Source organism: Giraffa tippelskirchi, chromosome 2, assembly GCF_054371585.1.
Source record: "Giraffa tippelskirchi isolate mGirTip1 chromosome 2, T2T-mGirTip1v1.2.pri, whole genome shotgun sequence".
Lineage (NCBI taxonomy): Eukaryota > Metazoa > Chordata > Mammalia > Artiodactyla > Giraffidae > Giraffa > Giraffa tippelskirchi.
Window position 1 is genome coordinate 164800189 of NC_137276.1, and position 23535 is coordinate 164823723.

A 23535-nucleotide genomic window follows, 5' to 3' on the forward strand; every position below is an offset into this window, starting at 1 on the left:
ATTGCTTGTGGGCTTCATGTTGATTATATAGAATGTTTCTTACTCTCCTGCCTTCCTAATATATTTTTCTTTGTAGTACTTTGATGAACTCACTGGAGTACCTGCAGAAGATCTGCCTTATTACGGTGGTTCAGTAGAAATTGCTGACTACTGCCCTTTCAGTCAGGAATTCAGTTGGCATTTAAGTGGTGAATATCAGCGAAGCTCAGATTGTAGAGTACTGGAAAATCAACCAGGTCAGTAGTTTAGTGAAGTTAAATGTTATATACATATTAAAAGTATATATAAACAATATAAAATAGTGTATATCAACAATATAAATAGACCCTGGAGCCAGAATGTCTGAGTTTATTTTGTGGTTCCACTGCTATCTACCTGTTTGAAGTAACTTCTCTGCACCTTAGTTTTCTCCTGTGTGCAAAGGAGATAATACTTGTCTCATAGAGTTGTGAGAATTAAATGAATTAATATAGTTAAATGCTTAGAATTATGACACATAGAAAGGATTGTTAGCTATTAGATACACTTGCGCATTTGTGTATACGCTACCATTTAGTCATACCTTATATTTGCATGACACTTTCCATTTGCAAAACACTTTGATTTTAATCATTTCATTTTATTCTTCTAAAAACCTGATTAGAGACATAGAGAAGATACTATGATCGAATTTCACAGATGAGGGAAGAGATATACTGATATCGCTAATTGATGTCAGTGCGAGATCTTCCAATGCAGAACTCTTTTTATTAGATCATATTAGGTATCCTATTTTTTCCTCTCCTGAGGAGTGTGCATTTTATGTTACTTAGACATAACGTGTCATTCTGCAGATATCAGAATAATGCTGTTGTCCCATAACTAGTAAGATGTGTTGCCATCTTATTTATTCCCTGTTAGTATATGTAAATGAACAGGTCATCAAGGAAGTAAACCGTATGGCGTTTGGTTAGTCAGCAATAATAGTTGTAGCTCATACTAACCACCTTTGTAAACAAAATGTTCTCATGTCTGATTTGTTAATCAAGAGCAGTGAATAGTTTTCCTCTGTATGGTCATCAGAAATTTTAACCTGGTCCTTTTTCTCCCCCTGCCCCTTATTCCATACTTTGTTACAGACTAAATTATTTAAAATTAAAATTTTCATAATATTTTTTCCTTTTATTCTTAAGCCTGGCAGCTTTAACTGGATTTGTATAGTCATTTTTTTCCATCACTTACCTACTTAATAAATTCCTAAAGACTTATGATATAGCTACTCAACAGTTGCATGTTACAGCAAAAGCAATGCACATATTTGTCACTTATGACAAAGATATAGTATCGTATTTTATGGTTTTAGAGCTGGAGTTGGCAAATATTTATTATAAAGAGCAAGATAGTAGATATTTTAGACTTTGGATCTGTTACAGCTTTTCAACTCTGCTGTTAAGTGTGAAAGCAGTTATAGATAATATGTAAGTGAGTAAGTATAGCTGTGTGCCAGTAAAATTTCTTTATGAAAACAAGTAGCTCTCAGGATTTGACCTGAGGGTTGGCCTGACCTTTCCGTTTTTTTTTTTAAATGGTCACTGTGTGCTTTGAAGACTTTGAAATACTCATAAATAAAAGAAATATAAAATTCTGTTTTATTGTTTTATATTTTCTTTCTTAGCTTATACAATTAAGATTTTTAAAAACTGATATAAAATAGTTTCATCTCTATAATATTTCAAAATGAACTAATTGAACAATCTGTTTTCAAAAGATGAAACTTGTTTTAAGTGTAGAAAGAGAAAATTATTCCTAGGCTTTTTTTCTCTTTTTTTAAAAATTCCTAGGCTTTAATGACTTCACCTCTTTGTCCATTAGCCATTTAGAGGTCATTTAGTCTACCCCATAACTCTGTGGGTTTGTGCTTAGTCTAAGACTAGAGCAGCCTATCATTTATTGACTTCCAAGAGATGGCATAAGTTGAAAATACAAGAACATATTGCAAAGGTAACAGCACTCCCAAAAAAAATCTTCATTATATAAATCATTGGCCTCATCTTATCATGGGTCACTTGGGAAGTGACTCCTATTTAGACCACCACTGAAGGTGATTCTTGATGCCATTTCCTCTGTATATTTAACTTCAATGCTCTAGGCCCAGTTTTATCTCTTGTTTCTGATAGAATAGTTTTCTCCTACTAATTCCTTTATTGAGAATCCCGTTTGAGTTTGGAATTTACTCTTTCTTTTAATTTCTTTAATTGGCAATTTCCATGGAACATGTTTGATTTTGAAAGCTACTTTTAATCATAAGAGTGTAGCCCATCAGGCTTCTCTGTCCGTGGGATTTTCCAGGCAAGAATGCTGTAGTAGGTTGCCATTTCCTTCTCCAGGGGAATCTTCCTGACCCAGGGATTGAACCCAAGTCTTCTGCATTGGCAGGTGGTTCTTTACCAATTGAGCTACCAGGGAACTCCAACACTAATGAAACGTGTGATTTTTAAAGCAACTTTTAATCATTAGAGTAGAATGCTTCAGTTTCTTATTCTTTGAGTCCAAAGTGAATTTTTAATAAAGAAAACTTCTCTGGTTTGCTTTAGACCTTTTTAAAAACTATGGTGCTGAAAAGTATGGGCCTCATTCAGTTTGTCTAATTCAGAAATCAGCATTTGTCATGGAAAAGTGTGAAAGGAAGCTGAGTTACCCAGACTGGGGGAGTGGATGCTATCAGGTAAACCATATGATTGTTAATAATTATACCAAATATTATTTAATTGTATCTCGTTATATGGCTTTTATAGTTTCAACTATATTTTGTATCTTTTATTTCTGCTGTTTACTACTTTAGCTTATTTATTATAAATATTAGTTTGGATGTTTTTGTTTTGTCAAAATATTGTCATTTCTTTGAGAGAATTTGCCTTCTTCTGTTTGTTTAAAAGTTACACAGTTACTGTATATCAACATGTTTTATAATAATTTTGCTTCTGGGCATATATCCTAAGGAAATATTAGGGAATATGTAATTTTGTTCTTAAAAAACTACTTCATAGTGGAAAAAGACTATAATCTTATAAAATCTGAAGAAGGCATGTATTTAAGAATTAATAAATCAACTATTGGTTTTCAGTAGATTTTTTTCTTTGAAATTAGAAATCCAAAGAGAGCAAACTACTATTTTCTTGATTTATTATTTGCATGTCTGATATTAAATGACTATACCACCATAGAACTTACTAAGATGCAGGCATTCTGTAATTTAGGAGCATCCAACCTAATGAATATTCTGTACCCTACTAATGGATGTCAGGGAACAGAGTGTGATCCTGAAAATTGAAAAATAAGAATTCATTGTGCCATTTCACCTACAAGAGCTAAGTGGACTAATGTATCTGGCAATTTAACTTATTATTTTTAAAGTTTCTTTAAAATTAACTTTTTTGGTAACTGCTTTATTGAGGTATAATTCACATACCACATATAATTCATGTAAAATAATCTTTGAAACCTTACAAAAAATAATTTAAAATAAACACATTCTAGCTACAATCTGACAACTATAATCCAGCAACCATTTTCTGATAAATTCATTCTATTAAAGATTTATGTATTGCTTAAATACATAATTTTGATCTAGTTGTAATCATAATACATAGTTTTGTTTTAGTGTTTTTACTCAGTACTTTTTATATAGGCCAAAATACCTTTGCCAAGTTTTTTCCAATGATAACACTTACTATTCTTCATAGCTGTAGAACATTGCATCGTTTTAAAGTATCATAATTAGGGAAGTCATTTTCCTTTTAGATATTGAGTTAATTTTCACTTTTCACTATGTAAAAATGCTTTTATAAGTATATTTACATGCTTTACCTTATTAAAATCAATTTTTTGAAATAAATTCACATAAGTGAGAATATTAGGTTAAAGGAGATAAAGCTGGAACAGTGTGAACTAGAAAAGGAGGATGACCTTTTCAGCCTATTTCAATGTATTCTCTACACCACCACCACCACAAAGGGATTATGTATCATCTACAAAGATTAAATGTACTTGGCTTCCCTGTAGTACCTAGTGTTGTCAGTTAATTTTGCTAATTTAACCAGTTATATGGGAAAATGTGTATGATTTCTAAACAATTAGCTGTTTTGTCTTTTGTTCTTTTTTTTTTTTTTACTTACTTTGACAGAGAAGTTGCAAGAATGGTACAAAAATATGAGTCATTTAAGTGCAAATTGCTGATGTCTGCCCCTTCATCCCAAATACTTTAAAATGTATTCCATCCTCCTATGTGACTACAGTACTATAAAAAAAAAATCAGGAAATGATCATTGATACATCTAATTCTTGGACCCCATTCAAGTTTTGCCTATTGCCCAAGTAATGTCCTTTTAGTAATAGGATCTGGACTAATTTAACTACTATTGAGTAGTTGTCACATCTCTGGTTCCCTTCAATCTGGAACAGTTCCTCAGTCTTCTTGACTTTTATAACCTTGACACTTTTAAAGATTACAAACCAGTTCTTATCTAGGGTATGTCTCAATTTGGGTTTGTCTGATGTGTCCTCGTGTTTAAATTCATGTAATAGGCTTTGAGCGGTGATACCACGGAAGTGGGTTGTGTGCTTTTGGTGGTGCACTCTTGATTTGTCTCTGCTGGTGGTGTTAACTTGCTGGTATCTACCAGGCAGCTCCACTGTCAAGTTAACTTTTTCTCTTTTAGTTAATTCCCTTTTTAATTAGTAGGTATTTGGGTTGGGGGTAAAGTACTATATCAGTAACATATTTCTTATACTTTCATTTTATTAATTTATACATTTAAGTCTGTATTGGCTCATGGATTGCATCTTACTCAATAGCTTTTACCATTAGTATAATTGTTTGGATATTCAGGTTGCCCCAGATTTAGCCAAATGAAGCCCTTTGGATTGGTTCCTGAGTCCTTTTGGCTTGTCCTATCTTTTTTAAATATTTCCTTGCTTTCTAGCGTAAGATATTTTAGGTTCATCTTCACTTTCTTTGCCCCAGCTCTGGAGTCAGTCATTTTTCCAAGGAGCTCTCATTTCTTTTAGTAGAGTGAGGTATTTAGAAACTAAAGTCTGGGTGCTAGCTGTATTGTTCATTGCTATTGGGATATAGCTGCTCCTCAGACATTCTTGGTGAACAGAGCTAGAAAATATATGTGTATCTGTAATTTTATATATACTCATATGTGTGCATATAACCATGAGTTTGCACCAGTATTTTTTATTCCAGTTTAACACCAAGTAAGACGGTAAGTGTTGCGAGAGGGCATCAGAGGGCAGACACACTAAAACTAAAACAACAGAAAACTAGCTAATCTGATCACACGGACCACAGCCTTGTCTATCTCAATGAAACTAAGCCATGCCATGTGGGGCCACCCAAGACGGATGGGTCATGGTGGAGAGGTCTGACAGATTGTGGTCCACTGGAGAAGGGCATGGCAAACCACTTCAGTATTCTTGCCTTGAGAACCCCATGAACAGTATGAAAAGGCAAAAGGATAGGACACTGAAAGATGAACTCCCCAGGTCAGTAGGTGCCCAATATGCTAATGGAGATCAGTGGAGAAATAACTCCAGAAAGAATGATGGGATGGAGCCAAAGCAAAAACGATACCCAACTGTGGATGTGATTGGTGATAGACACAAAGTCCAGTGCTGTAAAGAGCAATATTGCATAGGAACCTGGAATGTTAGGTCCATGAATCAAGGCAAACTGGAAGTGGTCAAACAGGAGATGGCAAGAGTGAACGTTGACATTCTAGGAATCAGCGAACTAAGGTGGACTGGAATGGGTGAATTTAACTCAGATGACCATTATATCTACTACTGTGGGCAAGAATCCCTTAGAAGAAATGGAGTAGCCATCATGGTCAACAGAAGAGTCCGAAATGCAGTACTTGGATGCAATCTCAAAAACGACAGAATGATCTCTGTTCGCTTCCAAGGCAAACCGTTCAATATCACGGTAATCCAAGTCTATGCCCCGACCAGTAACGCCGAAGAAGCTGAAGTTGAACGATTCTATGAAGACCTACAAGACCTTCTAGAACTAACACCCAAAAAAGATGTCCTTTTCATTATAGGGGACTGGAATGCAAAAGTAGGAAGTCAAGAAACACCTGGCGTAACAGGCAGGTTTGGCCTTGGAGTACAGAATGAAGCAGGGCAAAGGCTAATAGAGTTTTGCCACGAGAACGCACTGGTAATAGCAAACACCCTATTCCAACAACACAAGAGAAGACTCTACACGTGGACATCACCAGATGGTCAACACCGAAATCAGATTGATTATATTCTTTGCAGCCAAAGATGGAGAAGCTCTATACAGTCAGCAAAAACAAGACCGGGAGCAGACTGTGGCTCAGATCATGAACTGCTTATTGCCAAATTCAGACTTAAATTGAAGACAGTAGGGAAAACCACTAGACCATTCTGGTATGACCTAGATCAAATCCCTTATGAGTATACAGTGGAAGTGAAAAATAGATTTAAGGGACTAGACCTGATAGACAGAATGCCTGATGAACTATGGACAGAGGTTCGTGACATTGTACAGGAGACAGGGATCAAGAAAATCCCCATGGAAAAGAAATGCAAAAAAGCAAAATGGCTGTCTGAGGAGGCCTTACAGATAGCTGGGAAGAGAAGAGAAGCGAAAAGCAAAGGAGAAAAGGAAAGATATTCTCATCTGAATGCAGAGTTCCAAAGAATAGCAAGGAGAGATAAGAAAGCCTTCCTCAGCGATCAGTGCAAAGAAATAGAGGAAAACAACAGATTGGGAAAGACTAGAGACCTCTTCAAGAAAATTAGAGATACCAAGGGAACATTTCACGCAAAGATAGGCTCGATAAAGGACAGAAATGGTATGGACCTAACAGAAGCAGAAGATATTAAGAAGAGGTGGCAAGAATACACAGAAGAACTGTACAAAAAAATCTTCACGACACAGATAATCATGATGGTGTGATCACTCACCTAGAGCCAGACATCTTGGAATGTGAAGTCAAGTGGGCCTTAGAAAGCATCACTACGAACAAAGCTAGTGGAGGTGATGGAATTCCAGTTGAGCTATTTCAAATCCTCAAAGGTGATGCTGTGAAAGTGCTGCACTCGATATGCCAGCAAATTTGGAAAACTCAGCAGTGGCCACAGGACTGGAAGAGGTCAGTCTTCGTTCCAATCCCAAAGAAAGGAAATGCCAAAGAATGCTCAAACTACCGCACAATGGCACTCATCTCACACGCTAGTAAAGTAATGCTCAAAATTCTCCAAGCCAGGCTTCAGCAATACGTGAACCGTGAACTTCCAGATGTTCAAGCTGGTTTTAGAAAAGGCAGAGGAACCAGAGATCAAATTGCCAATATCCTCTGGATCATCGAAAAAGCAAGAGAGTTCCAGAAAAACATCTATTTCTGCTTTATTGACTATGCCAAAGCCTTTGACTGTGTGGATCACAATAAACTGTGGAAAATTCTTAAAGAGATGGGAATACCAGACCATCTGACCTGTCTCTTGAGAAACCTGTATGCAGGTCAGGAAGCAACAGTCAGAACTGGACATGGAACAACAGACTGGTTCCAAATAGGAAAAGGAGTACGTCAAGGCTGTATATTGTCACCCTGCTTATTTAAGTTATATGCAGAGTACATCATGAGAAACGCTGGGCTAGAAGAAACACAAGCTGGAATCAAGATTGCCGGGAGAAATATCAATAACCTCAGATATGCGGATGACACCACCCTTATGGCAGAAAGTGAAGGAGAACTAAAGAGCCTCTTGATGAAGGTGAAGGAGGAGAGTGAAAAAGTTGGCTTAAAGCTCAACGTTCAGAAAACTAAGATCATGGCATCTGGTCCCATCACTCCATGGGAAATAGATGGGGAAACAGTGGAAACAGTGTCAGACTTTACTTTTTTGGGCTCCAGAATCACTGCTGATGGTGACTGCAGCCATGAAATTAAAAGACGCTTACTACTTGGAAGGAAGGTTATGGCCATCCTAGATAACATGTTTAAAAGCAGAGACATTACTTTGCCAACAAAAGTCCGTCTAGTCAAGACTATTCTTTTTCCAGTGGTCATGTATGGATGTGAGAGTTGGACGGTGAAGAAAGCTGAGCACTGCAGAATTGATGCTTTTGAACTGTGGTGTTGGAGAAGACTCTTGAGAGTTTCTTGGACTGCAAGGAGATCCAATCAATCCATCCTAAAAGAGATCAATCCTGGGTGTTCATTGGAAGGTCTGATGTTGAAGCTGAAGCTCCAATACTTTGGCCACCTCATGCGAAGGGTTGACTCATTGGAAAAGACCCTAATGCTGGGTAGGATTGGGGGCAGGAGGAGAAGGGGACGACAGAGGATGAGATGGTTGGATGGCATCACCGACTCGATGAACATGGGTTTGGGTAGATTCCGGGAGTTGGTGATGGACAGAGAGGCCTGGCGTGCTGCAATTCATGGGGTCGCAGAGAGTTGGACACGACTGAGCAACTGAACTGAACTGAACTGAACACCAAATAATCATTTTCGTTTTCTCCCTTCTCATATTTGTAACTCTTCTTTCCAACAGTGAGGAATCTGGTTCTCTTTGTCCTTAATATGCTTGTTATTTGATCTGTCCACATTCTTGCCATCTTCTTCCACTTGTACTCGGTCACCCTCCTCACCCACTTGAACTCTGACACAGCCTACCAGGTCACAGCATCTCTCCCTCACTGTGAGCCAAACCCCATGCACATCTTTAGAATATAAATGCTCTTTCTTCTGTGAAACTTTGCAGTCTTTGTTGTACTTTTTTTATATCATTTATTGACTCTTAATAATAAGAGTGACACTGTTAATTTTGGGGGGAAGTTTTTATATCCTGCCCTTCTTTCCTCAGTTAAAGATACTTGAGGTCAGGCACTGTGTCTTGGCCTTCTACGGTATCCTTTCAGGACCAAGCTTAATGCCCAGTCAATTCTCACTTAAAAGAATGGTTACACTGCATTGTAGCTGTGGTGTTGCTTTCTAGGTGTGGGTCATTGAATGACAGTCTTATCAGAGTTTACACTTTATTGTTTATTTTCTTGATAGCTTATTATAACTTAAATTTCCAAATGAATATTATATTTAAATTTAATTGATGACAGTTATTTTAAAATGACTCCATCATTGAAATATACTTTTGGAGCTCCTTTTTAAATTTCTTTTAGAAATAGTTTAATAGCCATCTAAGAAGTTTCAATATTTTGCATCATACCTATCTATGTTGTCCTAGTCTTAATCAGTTGAGTCAATTGTTTACCAGCTGTTTACAAACAGTGTAGTAAACTGTTTACCAGTTTACCAGACTTGGACTGGGCAAGTTTTGGATATTTCCAGAAGTTATATCTACTTACAACGTAAAAATTTGCCACCATCAAACATATTCAGAATATGCACTTGCTTTGAAGATAGTTCAGGAGAGAAATTTCAGAAATATTTAAGATGAAATAGCATAATGTGAAGTCTTTTTAAAAAACAACTTTGAAGAAAATAGTCATTTAAAAATTTTTTAAGTAGTTTTAATATGTTTGCCTTTTAAAATTAATTTCATTAGTTACCCCTTGTAGTTGAGATATGAATCCTGCCTTTTAAGATGTTACCAGTTGTATTAAATAACTGACTGTTTTCATCTTTGAGCAGAGGATCTGGGGTAGGGATAAAAATAACAAACTTTTACTATGTTATTTCTATACTGTATGCTTTTTTTTTTTTACAGTGAGCATATATTATTTATAAAAACTAATAAAAATTTGATTTACAAAATTTAGTAACTCGTAGAAAGAGTAACATGATTCATGGCTCTTTGATAGAGATTTAAACTGAATTATAGGAGGATACTAGAATCTACAGAAATGTTATTATTGATGACTTGGCTTCCAGGGTCTGTGAATCTGAATTGTATGTAAAGCTGTATGTTACCTTGTGTTTTTCAGGAAAAGTGTCCATAGCTTTCATTAGATTTTTTAAAAGCTAATAGACTCAAAGTTTAAGAACTACTACCACAGAGTGAAATCCTTTTAGAACATGAATAGCTTAACCCTCTTTATATGAGATCAAAATATGCCCACATCCCAAACTGTCTTTTATAAAAGCCAACATTTTTAGTAAATTCTACTGTATTTTCCTACCATTAAAGAAGACTCACATACTAGAATCTTGCTGATCTGATTTTTTTTTTCAACCTTTTGAAGGTTTCTTGTTCTCGAGAAGGTCTGAAGGTTTGGGTTCAGGATACTTCGTATTTGTGTAGTCGGGCCGGGCAGGTCCTGCCTGTGAGTATTCAGATGAATGGGTGGATTCATGATGGAAACCTGCTCTGCCCATCATGTTGGGACTTCTGTGAGCTCTGTCCTCCAGAAACAGATCCTCCAGCTGTTAACCTGACTCGAGCACTACCCCTGGGTGAGTAGTCTCTGTGGTTGGAGAGAAGAGAGGGACTTTTCTTTTTTTTTTTTTTTTTTAAGAGAGGGACTTTTCTTGGAAGATGTTGAAAATTCCCCAGAAGGAAGCTCTAAAACAGGTTGTGCATCTTCTCTTCTAATTGCAGTTTTATGGGAAGCTCTCCTTCCCTTCATTGTTAGAAATCGAAGGTAGTTAGACTTGACACCTTACTTCAGTAAGACCGAGAGTGAGGAAACTTTGTAGGCAGAGAACCTCTGACTGGCACAAAAAATTCCCTTACGGTTATAAAAGTTAATGTTTCGGCCATTCATTTTGAAATTAAGAGTTAAAATTCTGTTCATTAAATACAAAAAAGCAGTTAAATATATTTTAGTTGTATTATAACTAGGTGAGATGATAGAATGGGAAAGACGCTGGAAAATGTTCTTAGAAGGGATTGACATGTCCACAAAGAAGAGATAGGTGCAAGGAGATGCAAATATACACAGTGAGATAGAAAGACAGGCTGGCAAAGACAGTGGTTTTCACTGGAGGATATTTTACTCATTCTGTGAGACTCCAGAGAGTAGAATTGAGACCAATAAAATCAAGTTGTAGGGAGGCAGATTCAGTAAAATCATTTATAACCAGGAGAGGAATAGAAGGGACTGTCTTGAGAAGTGTGCCTTCCCTATTAATGAAGATGTGCAAACTGAGGCTGATGACCCATTTCTAAGAGTTATAAAAGCAGAATTCATGAACTCAATGAAAGCTTTGACCTATGGTCTATGATGTTTTATTAAACGATTTAGGAGATTTTATGACTGTGACATTTTGAAATAGGCCATGTTTCATTTTCTCAGCTGGAGGTATTTTTTTTTTTAAATGGAATTATATAGTCCTTTGTTTCCTAGTCTGGTTTTAAACAGAGGGCTACATTCACTTTACAGCTCAAAGTTTCTTTATCTCTAAAATTGAATTGTTTTTCTTTCCCACATTCTGAGAGCTTTATCAAGACATGGGCTACAAGTGGAGGGTGAGTTTGGGGATATGAATACTTGTGTTAGGGGTGCCCAAGACCACCCCCAGATTTCATGATTCTCTAGGACTCCAGTTGTACTTATGCTGCTATGTTGTATTTTCTGTGGTACTATGTTGTGATTTCTTCCCATTAACCAGTTCTATGAGGAAGCATGCTCAGAAAAGGATTGTTACCTCTAAATCACTACCACAATTTTGAAAAATGTATAAAATATTATAAGAATAGATGCCTTTTAGGCATAGTTTCCATTAGTGAATATGAAAGATTTAGTTCTAAATTCTTTTTTTTAATTTATTTTTTAATTGACGGATAATTGCTTTACAGAATTTTGTTGTTTTCTGTCAAACCTCAATTTAGTTCTAAATTCTTCCTGATTTCTTCAGATTGTAGAGGTTGTTTTGTTTCTGTTTATTAAAAGCTGGACCCTTTGCTGAGTGCTCTATGTCTATATCCATGTATTTAATCATCACAAAATCTAATGAGGTAGGAATTATCATTTTACACATGAGAAAACTAAGGTATAAAGAGATTAAGGGATACATCACTGTTACAAGTAATAAAGTGCAGATCAAAACCCAGATCAGATCGTCTCATTCATTTTGAAATACCCTCTTTGTATCTTTCCTTTGTAAAGAGTACTATCACAGAAAGTGCAGTGTTTTTGAAGGATGACACATGTTCCAGAGCTATCATTAATGTTTAATAGCTTGTTAAATTTTAATACCAACAGCAGATAAACAATAGCTAGTTCATTTCTCCTCCTATTTCCTTTGGATCAAATTGACAATGAGGAAATAAAAGGATGCTGCTGCTGGATATGTCTGTGTTATTAGAAACTCCAGGGTCTATTCCTTATTCCAACCAAGACCACTCGTATCTAATGCTCTAGGCCAGAACTAATCCAGTACATTTTTCTGGGGTGATGGAGTTGTTCTATAATCTGTACTGCCCCATACAACAGTCATTAGTCACATGTGACTATTAAACATGTGAAATGTGGCTAGTGTGACTGAGGAACTAAATATTTTGTTTGATTTTGGTTAATTTCGATAGCACATATAGCTGATGGCTATGTGATATACACATCTAACTGATTCACTTTGCTGTACAGTGGAAAGTGACACAACATTATTGTAAAGCAACTATACTCCAATAAAAATTAGTTTAAAAAAATTTTTTACGTCACCAGCGGAATGAGAAACACCTGTATAAGCCAACCAAAGACAGACAATTGATCAGGAAGGAAGGAGAGATTTTATAGTAAATAGAAGACAAAAAAAAAATCCTAATTGCTACCATCAAAGTGAAGAATGCTATAAAAACCAACAAAGACACAATGAGGTGATCAACAAATCCAAAACCCAGTTTTTTTAAGCACCAGTAATATTTTAAAAATTCTAAAAAGTTTGATCAAGAGAAATATAGGCATGGTAAAAATTTTAAATATACACATACACATAAATATACACATGCTTTGGAAATGAAAAAGAGTAGGTCCATCTCATAAAAGCTAGAAAATGAATAAAAAAGCATAAAGGTGCTAATATTTCTATCTTAATAGGAAGCCAAGTGATAATGTGAAAAGTAAATGGAACATGAATAGAAGTTTGCTTATACAGGACCTCAGACAAACTATATAAATAAGTAAGGAGAGGAAAGAAAAGAAGGTGAAACATAATATAGGTTAAATTATCACCTTGAATAGCAGGAGTGTTTTATCTAAATTAGGAAATAGTAGTTTAAGCTTACACTTTTTTAAATGTATTTATTTTAATTGGAGGCTAATTACAATATTGTAGTGGTTTTTGCCATACATTGACATGAATCAGCCATGGGTGTACATGTGTTCCCCATCCTGAACCCCCCTCTCACCTCCCTCCCCATCCCATCCTGCAGTAACCATCAAAGATTAAAACAGGGTTGGGATTGATGGGAAGAATATGATGTAAGACCAAGTTTTTATTATATGTCCTGTTACACTGTTTTTTTCACCCTGACATTTGAATATTTTAAAAACTAAAATAAAAATGCTATTTAATCCGTAGGATTTAAAACAATAAAGTCAAACTGGTTACATTTAACATGGTTTGACACACTGCCTTCTAATCTGACTTTATCTGACTGATTTTGCCATTAAAGAGGCAAAATAATCACATTCATAGACTGTGTAGCCATAGCTCAAAGTTATGTCTTTATTGTATATTGTGTAGTCTAATGAATATTTGCTGGTATTTAGAGGCTACTTTTTATTGCATTTCACCTAAAATATATCATTAAAAAAGAAATGCCTATTTGCAGGGCAGGAATAGAGATGCAGATGTAGAGAATGGACTTGTGCACATGGAGGGGAAAGAGAGGGTGGGACAAATTGAGAGAGTAACATTGACATATATACAGTACCGTGTATAAAATAGATATACTTCCATATATACTACTTGGAAGCTGCTGTATAGCACAGGGAGCTCAGCTTGGTGCTCATTGATGACCTACAAGGGTGGGATAGGGAGGGGAGGGAGGCTTGAGAGGGAGGGGATGTATGTATACATATAACCAATTCACGTTGTATAGCAGAGACTAACACAATGTTGTAAAGCAATTATATGCCAAGTAAAAAAAAGTCAGCGGGCTTCCCTGGTGGCTCATTGGTAAATAATCTGCCTGCAACTGCAGGGGACACAGGTCCAGGAAGATCCCACATGCCACAGAGCAACTAAGCCCATGTGCCACAACTACTGAGCCTGCATCCTAGAGCCTGTGCTTCACAACAAGAGAAACCACTGCAATGAGAACCCCATGCACCACAACTATTAATAGAGAGTAGCCCTACTCACTGCAACTAGAGAAAAGCTCATTTTATATATATGTATATATTAAAAAATCAGCAAATGATACTCCATGGCCCCCCCACCCCAAAAAAGACCTTGTTTATTGCAAAAAGAAAAAAGAACAGTAAAAATTACTTTAAATTTAAATAGCACATATAGCTATTGGACATATTGGACAGTATAGCTCTAGGTCAGAAGTTCAAACTTGCATAAGATGCAAACTTTAGCATGCATCAAAATCATGTTAAAACACAAATTGCTAGGACTTACCACTCAGTTTCTGATTCAGAAGATCTGGGTTGGAGTCTGAGAATTTGCATTTTTAACAAGTTCCCATGTGAGACTGATGTTGATCCAGATGCCACACTTTGAGAAGGACTGATCTTTCTAAGATTTAACAATTGTCAGCTGGTTCCATTGGGAAAGAATATAAGTTCCCCGTGGTTTACCTGAATTATATACAATGAAATAATTTTTTAAAATGCGTATTTCACACTGTATAGTTCTCAGAAAAACAGCTGTAGTGCATTAACATTATCATTTGATTAATTCTATGACCAGTTCTTTTTTTCTTTTTAAAGCATGTCAGACTAGAAGCTTGGTTGGTTCTTTATTGGTCAAAATGGTAGAAATGACAACTCATCCTAAAATAAAGTCAGGTTGGCCCGGTCTCTTGACTGCTAAAAGTTGTTTTCCATTCTGAGAATTGTTAGAGGGAAATAGTTTAAGCTATTGAAACAACTTATATAAATTAAAATATACTCCTACTGCCAAAAACCTATAGAATCTTCTGCTGTTTCCAAATTAAGCCTGGGGTAATATGGATAGATAGGTAGATATTTAGAGACTGGGAAACATATGTCCTGTTTTGCCTGGGATGGTCCAGGTATGATTATTATTATTTAAGATTATATTAAAATAATCAAAGAGAACAATTTAGTCGATCAAAGCAAATTTGATTTCACATAGGTAGTCTCTAAGGAATCCAGAGAACTGTAAAATAAAGGAAAAGGTCTATAAGCAGGAAATAAGGAAGAAATACTCAGCTTAGGTTGATGGGCTGACATTAAGTATCTAACCTTATTTAGAAAGATGAAGGAAACAAGTATAGAGCCCAGAGTTGACTTGGTGGTTGGAGATTGGCTGACTGGTTATGGTCAAGTGGAGCATTTACACAAACATGAAAGTTATCTAAGTTTTAGTTTGATGAGTTATCTAAGTTTAGTTTCCATCTTGAGACTAGAAATTTATTTCAACACTTATTTCAAAATGTCCTGATATGGAATGATAAATTTTGTAGTTACCTTATGTAGAAGGGACAAAGGAGAATAGAAGAGAGTCCTGCATCCCATGTTGGAATAGCCAAGAATTTAATTTACTTTCATGTGTAGCATCTTTAGCTTTACCAGGATACTACTACCCTGAGACACATTTGTCATTTCTTGGGTGCTGTTTTTGAACCTTGATAGGGTAGGCGTATCTTTTCTCTTGCATAAATATTTTGTTCTTTTTCTATAAACATAAAAGACTGCGTATCTGGATTTCAGGAAGTCACTCTTGATTCTGCTCTCAGTGGTGGTCCTTCTTCACCTTTTTATAATTAACTCTTGTCAGTATTTTGTCAATATTGACAAAAAACTATTTGTCAATAGTTTTTTCCAAAAATGTCTATGGAAAATCAACTTTTTGTTTTCAACCCTAGATCTCTGTTCCCGTTCCTCTAGCCTGGTGGTCACCCTCTGGCTTCTGCTAGGCAATCTATTTCCTCTGCTGGCTGGATTTCTTCTGTGCGTATGGCATTAGGAATGGAAAAGTGAATTCTAAAGACATTCCTTTGTGTCATGTTCCTCTGAACAAAGCACAAAATCTGGGCGAGTGCCAGCCTATGTGGATGGCAGAAGTGGCATTCCTGACTTTGGCTTGGAAGTGTTGACCACAATCAGATCCTGAAGCAGAGCTTCACAGCAGTCACTCCTCATCAGCAGCCCAGCAGCCTCAAAGTTTGGAGGAGAAGGATTTCCAAGTCACCAAGTCTCTTTACATTTCAGGATACATAACCTTCTTGAAATTTTCCTTTGAAAGTGGGATAAAAGGTGAAGATTTCAGTGATTACATACCTCAGCATTTCCATTAACCTAAAACAATGGGAAAGTTCATCTCTGCTGCAATAATTTAAAGAACAGCTAATCATTACAAGATTATAAGTGGACCCTGTCCTCAAAAGTATAAATTGTCCTTTGACTTACAGAAAATAATTTGATTTCTACATCAACCATTATACCTATTTTAAATTTAATGACTGTACATAGTATATGTAAATCATTGTTCTAATCATTTTTTTTTTAATTTTGTTTTGCTAAATCTTTTGATTTAACCTTTTTCAAACCAGCTGTGTGGCAGTTTCCTGCTGAACCATTATGTGTTGGTAGCCCTCTTCTAGCTGTATCCCATCCTCACTGATCTTCAGAGAGTAGCTTCCAGTTGTATTCTCCATTAGTTTAATAATGACTTGAAAAACTGGGAAGCAGAGGGAGAAAAATATTCTGCCCTGTGAATCATTGAAGACATGCAAACTGAAGAAAACCTGATTGTATGTTTTTCAGATAATAGTTATGACAACTGCTATCCAACAAGAATAGAACTTTCCTTTTTGACAAATGAAGATAAAAAGAAATTCTGATATAGACAGGTATGCGGTTATTTTCAGGTCAGCTTAGAAACTGTTACAGAAGAATTTCTACTATCTGAAAATTATTTTATGTATAAGAAGAAAAGATATAAGTCAAAACAAGATGGTCTGAATTGCTTACTAATAGTAAAGTGTAGGTTTGATGTAGAGCCTATCCAATAGGGTCCACTTTACCACACAGCGTATGACTTAGTCCATAGAAATCAGAAGATTGTCTTTGTAATGTCCTTTACCTCTTGTGTTTGACACTCTTTATGTCACCCATTGATTCTGGTTCCCAGATGCAATTCTGCTGTGGTACCAGAGCTGCCCAACCCTACTTTGTAATCCCAATGTGAAATTCTTTAATAATGAATGATGTCCAGTTTTTCTAAAAAAAAAAAAAACTTCATGAGCTCTAAAGCTATGAAGTCCTGTGGCATTATAAACGTAGCCCTTGAACAAACATTAATTCATTAATTGGATGGCCCTTTAATTCAGCATACAGTTATTGAGCATTCAGTTTAAGAAATTGTGCTAAGTGAACAAACAGCATAATTACTAAGGAATAATTCCAACCTACTATTTGGCACTGGAGTCAAACAGCAACTCCAGCATAAAAGAAAGTCACCTCTTTTTTTTTCAAGTGCATACATTTAAAATACTTATCTGCCTACAATTTTAAATTGGAGGTTTTTGTCATTGTGAAATGCTGGGAGTCTCTAGCATAGCCAACCTCAGCTGAAGAAAAGCAAATAATAATGGTGTTTCTGCCTTTGTCCTGCATACTTTAAATCATGCAGATCAGAAAAATGTAGAGTATATTTTTAAAGAAAAAAAAAGTTATAAATCTAAACATATATACCTAATGTGATTATGAATCATTGCAAAGTTATATAAAGAATTTTACCAAAAATAATGCGGATTAATAATATATTTGAGACTCACAGTGATAGGTTCAATTATATTTGGACTGTTGTGCAGTAATGCCATTTAGGGAGTATTATTTCTGAGCATGGTGCTTTTTATACTTGAAATATATTTTTGCTTTATTTTTTATTGATATAATTATATTTGCACTAATGAATTTCTGAAGAAGATATTATAGATGACATTTTTTCTATCCATATTTGTTAAGCTTGGTATCTGGTAGCCCAGTGTTTCCTCTGCACAAATGTAGAACCTGATAAAGTATAACATTAAGAAATCTTGAATTTTTGAGGGTAACTAACTGTGCTGGTGTCTTCCTTCCTCCTCAGCAAGTTTTGAAAATGGTTGCTTGTCACTGATTCTGCATAGTATACTCAGTGAAGATTTAGAAGGCCACTGAACCTGTAAGAATTTTAAGAGGCGTAGTTTAGTCACTTAGTAGATGATACAATTCTAAAACAATATTCTAGAAACAAAAATTTTTTAAGTCTGAGATTTCAGTGCAGAATTAGTGGACTGTAATTCAGCTTTGAACTGAAGAACTTGAAATGACCTAAATGTCAGTATCCTGTTATAGGTGATTCCCTTGATGTTCGCAAAACCAGTTCACAGAGAGACTGCAACCATGGTGGGAGTGAGGTGGGGCGGGGAAGGGGAATGGCAGTAGCTAATCTGAGGATAGCAGACTGAAGTTCATTTCTGATTCAGAAGGAGCCAAGTGCTTATAAAAACTGACTACCTCAGTTGTCATTTCAGACTTAAGTTCATTTTGATAGTATTAAGGTCCCAATGTCAAAATTAACAAGTGAATTTATCTCTCAGGTTTTCAAGAACAGAATTTACAGGAAGGAAGGAAGCAAAAGCCATGTCGTTAGACTTGAGCTGACAGCTTTAAAGAAACTGGCAAGCAGTTAGGTAGTCTTAATGTAGATCTCTCTGTATTCTCCTGAAAAACATCTTTTTCTAAAAATGTTATAAATTATCCTTAAAGTTAGTTTCAGCCTAATATGTTGGCTAAGAATTTATCAGTATTTGAAAGTGAAACATAAATTAATGAAGTTTAAATAGTTTTAGGAAGATACATAATTAAGTATTCTAGAGTATTTCATAAAATTTTATCAATATTCTCTTCAATATTAGAAGACTCACTGATTGAGACCATCTGTAAAATGACCATATGCTTTCTCAGAATCTTTCCAGCTCTAATATTCTGTGACTAATACTCATGCAGAATTGCTCGGTCACTGCTGGCTCTGACCTACTTCCTGGAGTATGCCAACTTACATACACATCATGTTCATTGCAGTGTCCTGTGCTCAGTGCCTTAGCACTATCCTTGTCCTTGGACGCTGAATGGAGAGAGAAGAGGGCATTTGTGTAGTCCTGGCAGGATGAGGTGGACTTCAGTCACAGCCCCACAGACCTGTTTCATAGTTGGCACCTGTCATCCATGCCATGTCCTTGCTGCCCAAGAGGACTAATATATTTTAATAAAGTCTGTGTTACTTGTTCTGAAGAAAACTTACCTGAAAGGATGACCTTTTTTTGATACATTTAGTCAGGGGTGGGGAGGGAGTGGTGAATTATTTTCTTTTTGTTTACATTTTTAATAAAGTAGATTTAAGAACTAACCTTTATTTATGGTATTTAACTCTAAGTGTAATATATTACCTAGAAAAAACAAAGCTTTAATAAAAGTGGAAACTAATCTGCATCTTGTCTTTACTTAACACTGTCAATTTTTTTAAACCAGGTTAGGAGTACAAACCTCAGATGGTGAAAGAATCTGCGGGCAATCCAAGAGACCTGGGTTTGATCTGTGGGTCAGGAAGATCCCCTGGAGAAGGGAATGGCTACTCACTCCAGTATTCTTGCCTATAGAATCCCATGAACAGAGAAGCCTGGTGGGTTACTGTCCATGGGATTGCAAAGAGTCGGACATGACTGAGCGATTAACACTTTCAGGAGTACAGACACATCCATACACTTTATATGGGGACAATGAGGTGATTATTGTGAAACATAATTCAATTTTTACTTTTAACTGGAGTAGTATTGTCCTACTTAAAGACTGGGGACAGGTGTTATGTAAAGCTAAAGGGAATAACCCTCCTCAAATAGTTTAAGCAGAAAGAGAGTGGACTGAAATAGTTCGGGGCAGCTGTCTGTGGCTGAGGATGATTCCTGTCTCATTAGTTTGGTGCTGTGAGCCAGGAGTCTTATTGCAGGACCACTCTGTGCATTCAAGTACCACACTCTATTTGGGGCAGCAAGTGGATTGTGGCTGTCATCGTGGAATGTGATTCTTCCTCATAACCTGACTGTAGTTTGAGAGAACGTACCTGGGACATGCCTTCATGTGTATGCAGAGCCATCCTGCCCTGTGGGCTGGAGCTGAGCACCATGAAATGGACTGAATGTTGCCTGTTTAACCTACTTGCTGAGTCTAGATCTTTGCAGGAAATTTTAATTATAATATTTAGATTTTTTTAATGTTTTAAGTACTTCATATAAGTACTAAAACTATGTACAATAAATTACTTCATGGAGTTCAGTAAATCCAATATTATTTGCACAATTTGTACAATTATTATTTGTACTGAAGAAATGGAGAAGGCAATGGCAACCCACTCCAGTACTCTTGCCTGGAAAATCCAATGGATGGAGGAGCCTGGTAGGCTACAGTCCATGGGGTTGCAAAGAGTTGGACATGACTGAGTGACTTCACTCACACTCATAATAATTAAGGATGTTGAGCGAATTTCACTTTCAGTAGGTATCATTACATAAGCCTTTTGTCCACACCTCTCTGGTAGATACACTGAAATGGAGAGGTTTATTTAAATCATCCTGTTAGTGGTCCATCAGAAGTTCATTCTTTAATGTTTAAAATAAACTGGACATATTTGGAGACAGAAGTTTAAATATACCATCTGATATTCTGGTAGATGACCAATACCATTCTCATTTTGTGTATATAGAAATGTTTTGTTCTGCCTATAGACCTTGGTATATCTTAGATTTAATGCCATTTTAACATCCAATGCCACTAACAGCCAGTTTTTTCAATTTCAGTGGAAACATTAGGGACTCAACATTCTAACGTCATCATCTTGTTTGAAAATCGCAATCAAGAAGGCTACAGGTTGATTGGAAGAAATTTCACATGTGCTTACACACATGGGTGTTCATTAGTGTGTATATAGTGACAGCTCTGACGTATTTGGCTGAGAATATGAAAATTTACTGTGAGTGGGGCAGCTGCAAAGAATAGAGCAAATGCCTCACGCCTCAGCACAGTTTGCCAGAGCCTTGAATCTTTAACAGACGTCAGATAAAACAGGTTATGCCACTGCTCTAAAATGATATTGGTTAGTTGTGAAGCTTAATGCTTGTTACTAAGTAAATGTGTAAAATCTGCATTTCTTACAATAGGTTTGACAAAGGAGTAAAGAGAGAGCCAGTAAGTCTGTATAGGTGTTAAATGATCCTTAGAGATAAGCATCATGGAAAGAAAAATGAAGAAGCGAAATATCTGAGGCAAATCAGTCCTCAGTCTGACTGAGGTGAGTCTGTGGCTTCGCCACTCTGCGATTTTGCCCCAGAACCCCAACACCAGCAGTGTGCCCCACGCCTGGTCTCCATAGATGGGTTTTTTTCCCTCCTTTTTGTTCTAACTTACCCTCTCCCAGCTGCCTTCCAACCCTAGGCTGTGATCATTCTTCCTCCTGTTTCCCCATTACCATTTCAAAACAACCTGGTTTTCTCAGGTACATACGCATATCTGTGTGGTGGTATTATTAACTGGGGGTGGTGGGGAGGGGGGTCTTACCCCTCCATCTTTTTCAAGAATTGATTTGAAAAAAGGGAACCAGCAGCTCTCACTAATTTGTCAGAAACTAGAAGCTCCCCTCCCTCTGCAGTTTGCTCCTGCTGTTTTGTAGTTTTCATACCATCATTTAATTCCAGGTCTGGAATGACAGTGCCTGGTGTGGCTGCTGTGCACCATGGCCCAGGAGCCATGGTGGTGAAAATGAACAGACTGGCGTCTACTGGGCTGAGGAATCGGAGCAGGTCAGCTTCAGGGAGGGCAGGCACTGATCTGGGTGTGGCTTTCAGCTACTCAAGATAAACCAGAAGCATAGATGCAGAAGTTATTAGTGCCCTGGAGAAGGAAATAGCAATCCACTCCAGTATTCTTGCCCAGAGAGTCCCATGGACAGCAGAGCCCAGCAGGCTGCAGTCCATGGGGTCTCAGAGAGTCAGACACAACTGAATGATTGAGCACAGCACAGAGGAAGAAACAGTGAAGGTAAGTCTAAACGCAAGGGAGAAGGAAGGCCTAAGAATTGGGTACTAAGAAGTGACTCAGAGAGGAGGGAAGCAGGATTAAGAGGGTGCATGCAGAATGACCAGACCACTACTGCTGCATGGGGAGCGGCTGCCTTGTGTTTTTGCCTCCAAGGTATAAGCGCACTTGAGAGCGCCTTCTGATGCTTATCGAGGTACTTAATCTAGTGGTTGAATATTGAAGTATTTGTTGGGTACTTAAAATGTTCAGTGCATATTTAGCACCAACTCGGGCAGGCACCCTACTGGGAACAGAAGAAACCAAAAGACATGGTCTTTGTCCTAGAGGTGGTGAAGGAGTGGGACAATTAAATGATTGTTTACTCAATACTCTGTAATAACCTGTATGGGAAAAGAATCTGAAGTAGAAAAGCTAATCCTTTCCTGGGCGCCATCGCAGACTTCTGCTCACTGTGAAGACAAGAAATATAAACCTTTCTTATACCCTCTGTGCCCCTCAGCCTCCTCCATCCTTAACTGCCTCCCCTTATCTACATTAGATGGCATGGTCCCCCATTTCACTCTACTGCAGTGGATCTCAAAGTGTGAACTGTGAGTTCAGTTCATTTGAGTTCGGTCGTTCAGTTGTGTCCGACTCTTTGCAACCCCATGGACGGCAGCACACCAGGTTTCCCTGCCCATCACCAGCTCCCGGGGCTTGCTCAAACTCATGTCCATCAAGTTGGTGATGCCATCCAACCATCTCATCCTCTGTCGTCCCCTTCTCCTGCCTTCAATCTTTCCCAGCATCAGGGTCTTTTCAAATGAGTCAGTTCTTCCCATCGGGTGGCCAAAGTATTGGAGCTTCAGCTTCAGCATCAGTCCATCCAATGAATATTCAGGACTGATTTCCTTTAGGATTGACTGATTTGATCTCCTTGCTGTCCAAGGGACTCTCAAGAGTCTTCTCCAACACCACAGTTCAGAAGCATCAATTCTTCGGCACTCAGCTTACTTTATGGTCCAACTCTCACATCCATACATGACTACTAGAAAAACCATAGCTTTGACTAGATGAACCTTTGTTGGCAAAGTAATGTCTCTGCTTTTTAATATGCTATCAGGTTTGTCATAGCTTTTCTTCCAAGAAGCAAGCATCTTTTAATTTCATGGCTGCAGTCGCCATCTATAGTGATTTTGGAGCCCAAGAAATTAAAGTCTCATTGTTTCCATTGTTTCCCCATCTGTTTGCCAGGAAGTGATGGGACCGGATGCCACAATCTTAGTTTTCTGAATGTTGAGTTTTAAGTCAACTTTTTCACTCTCCTCTTTCACTTTCATCAAGAGGCTCTTTAGTTCTTCGCTTTCTGC

General features: G+C 37.1%; 1 protein-coding gene across 14 annotated transcripts in view; it reads left to right on the plus strand.

The window, feature by feature from the left end:
- LMLN (leishmanolysin like peptidase) overlaps positions 1–23535 on the plus strand; it is a 104744-nt gene that overhangs the window by 33447 nt on the left and 47762 nt on the right. For 2 of the 14 annotated variants that reach the window (XR_014077283.1, XR_014077285.1), the window contains exons 14-21: positions 77–236; positions 2574–2704; positions 10220–10430; positions 15979–16369; positions 16880–16965; positions 19628–19880; positions 21310–21440; positions 21844–21948. Coding sequence is in view for 4 of the 14 variants with exons in the window: in XM_081571640.1 (XP_081427766.1) it covers positions 77–236; positions 2574–2704; positions 10220–10430; positions 15979–16079 (603 nt within the window). In the remaining 10 variants the exon portion in view is untranslated. Of the gene's footprint in view, positions 1–76; positions 237–2573; positions 2705–3236; positions 3307–10219; positions 10431–15978; positions 18172–18696; positions 18790–19180; positions 19583–19627; positions 19881–21309; positions 21441–21843; positions 21949–23535 lie in introns of those variants that run through there. The other 12 variants (XR_014077282.1, XR_014077284.1, XR_014077278.1 and 9 more) reach the window with 9 other exon arrangements.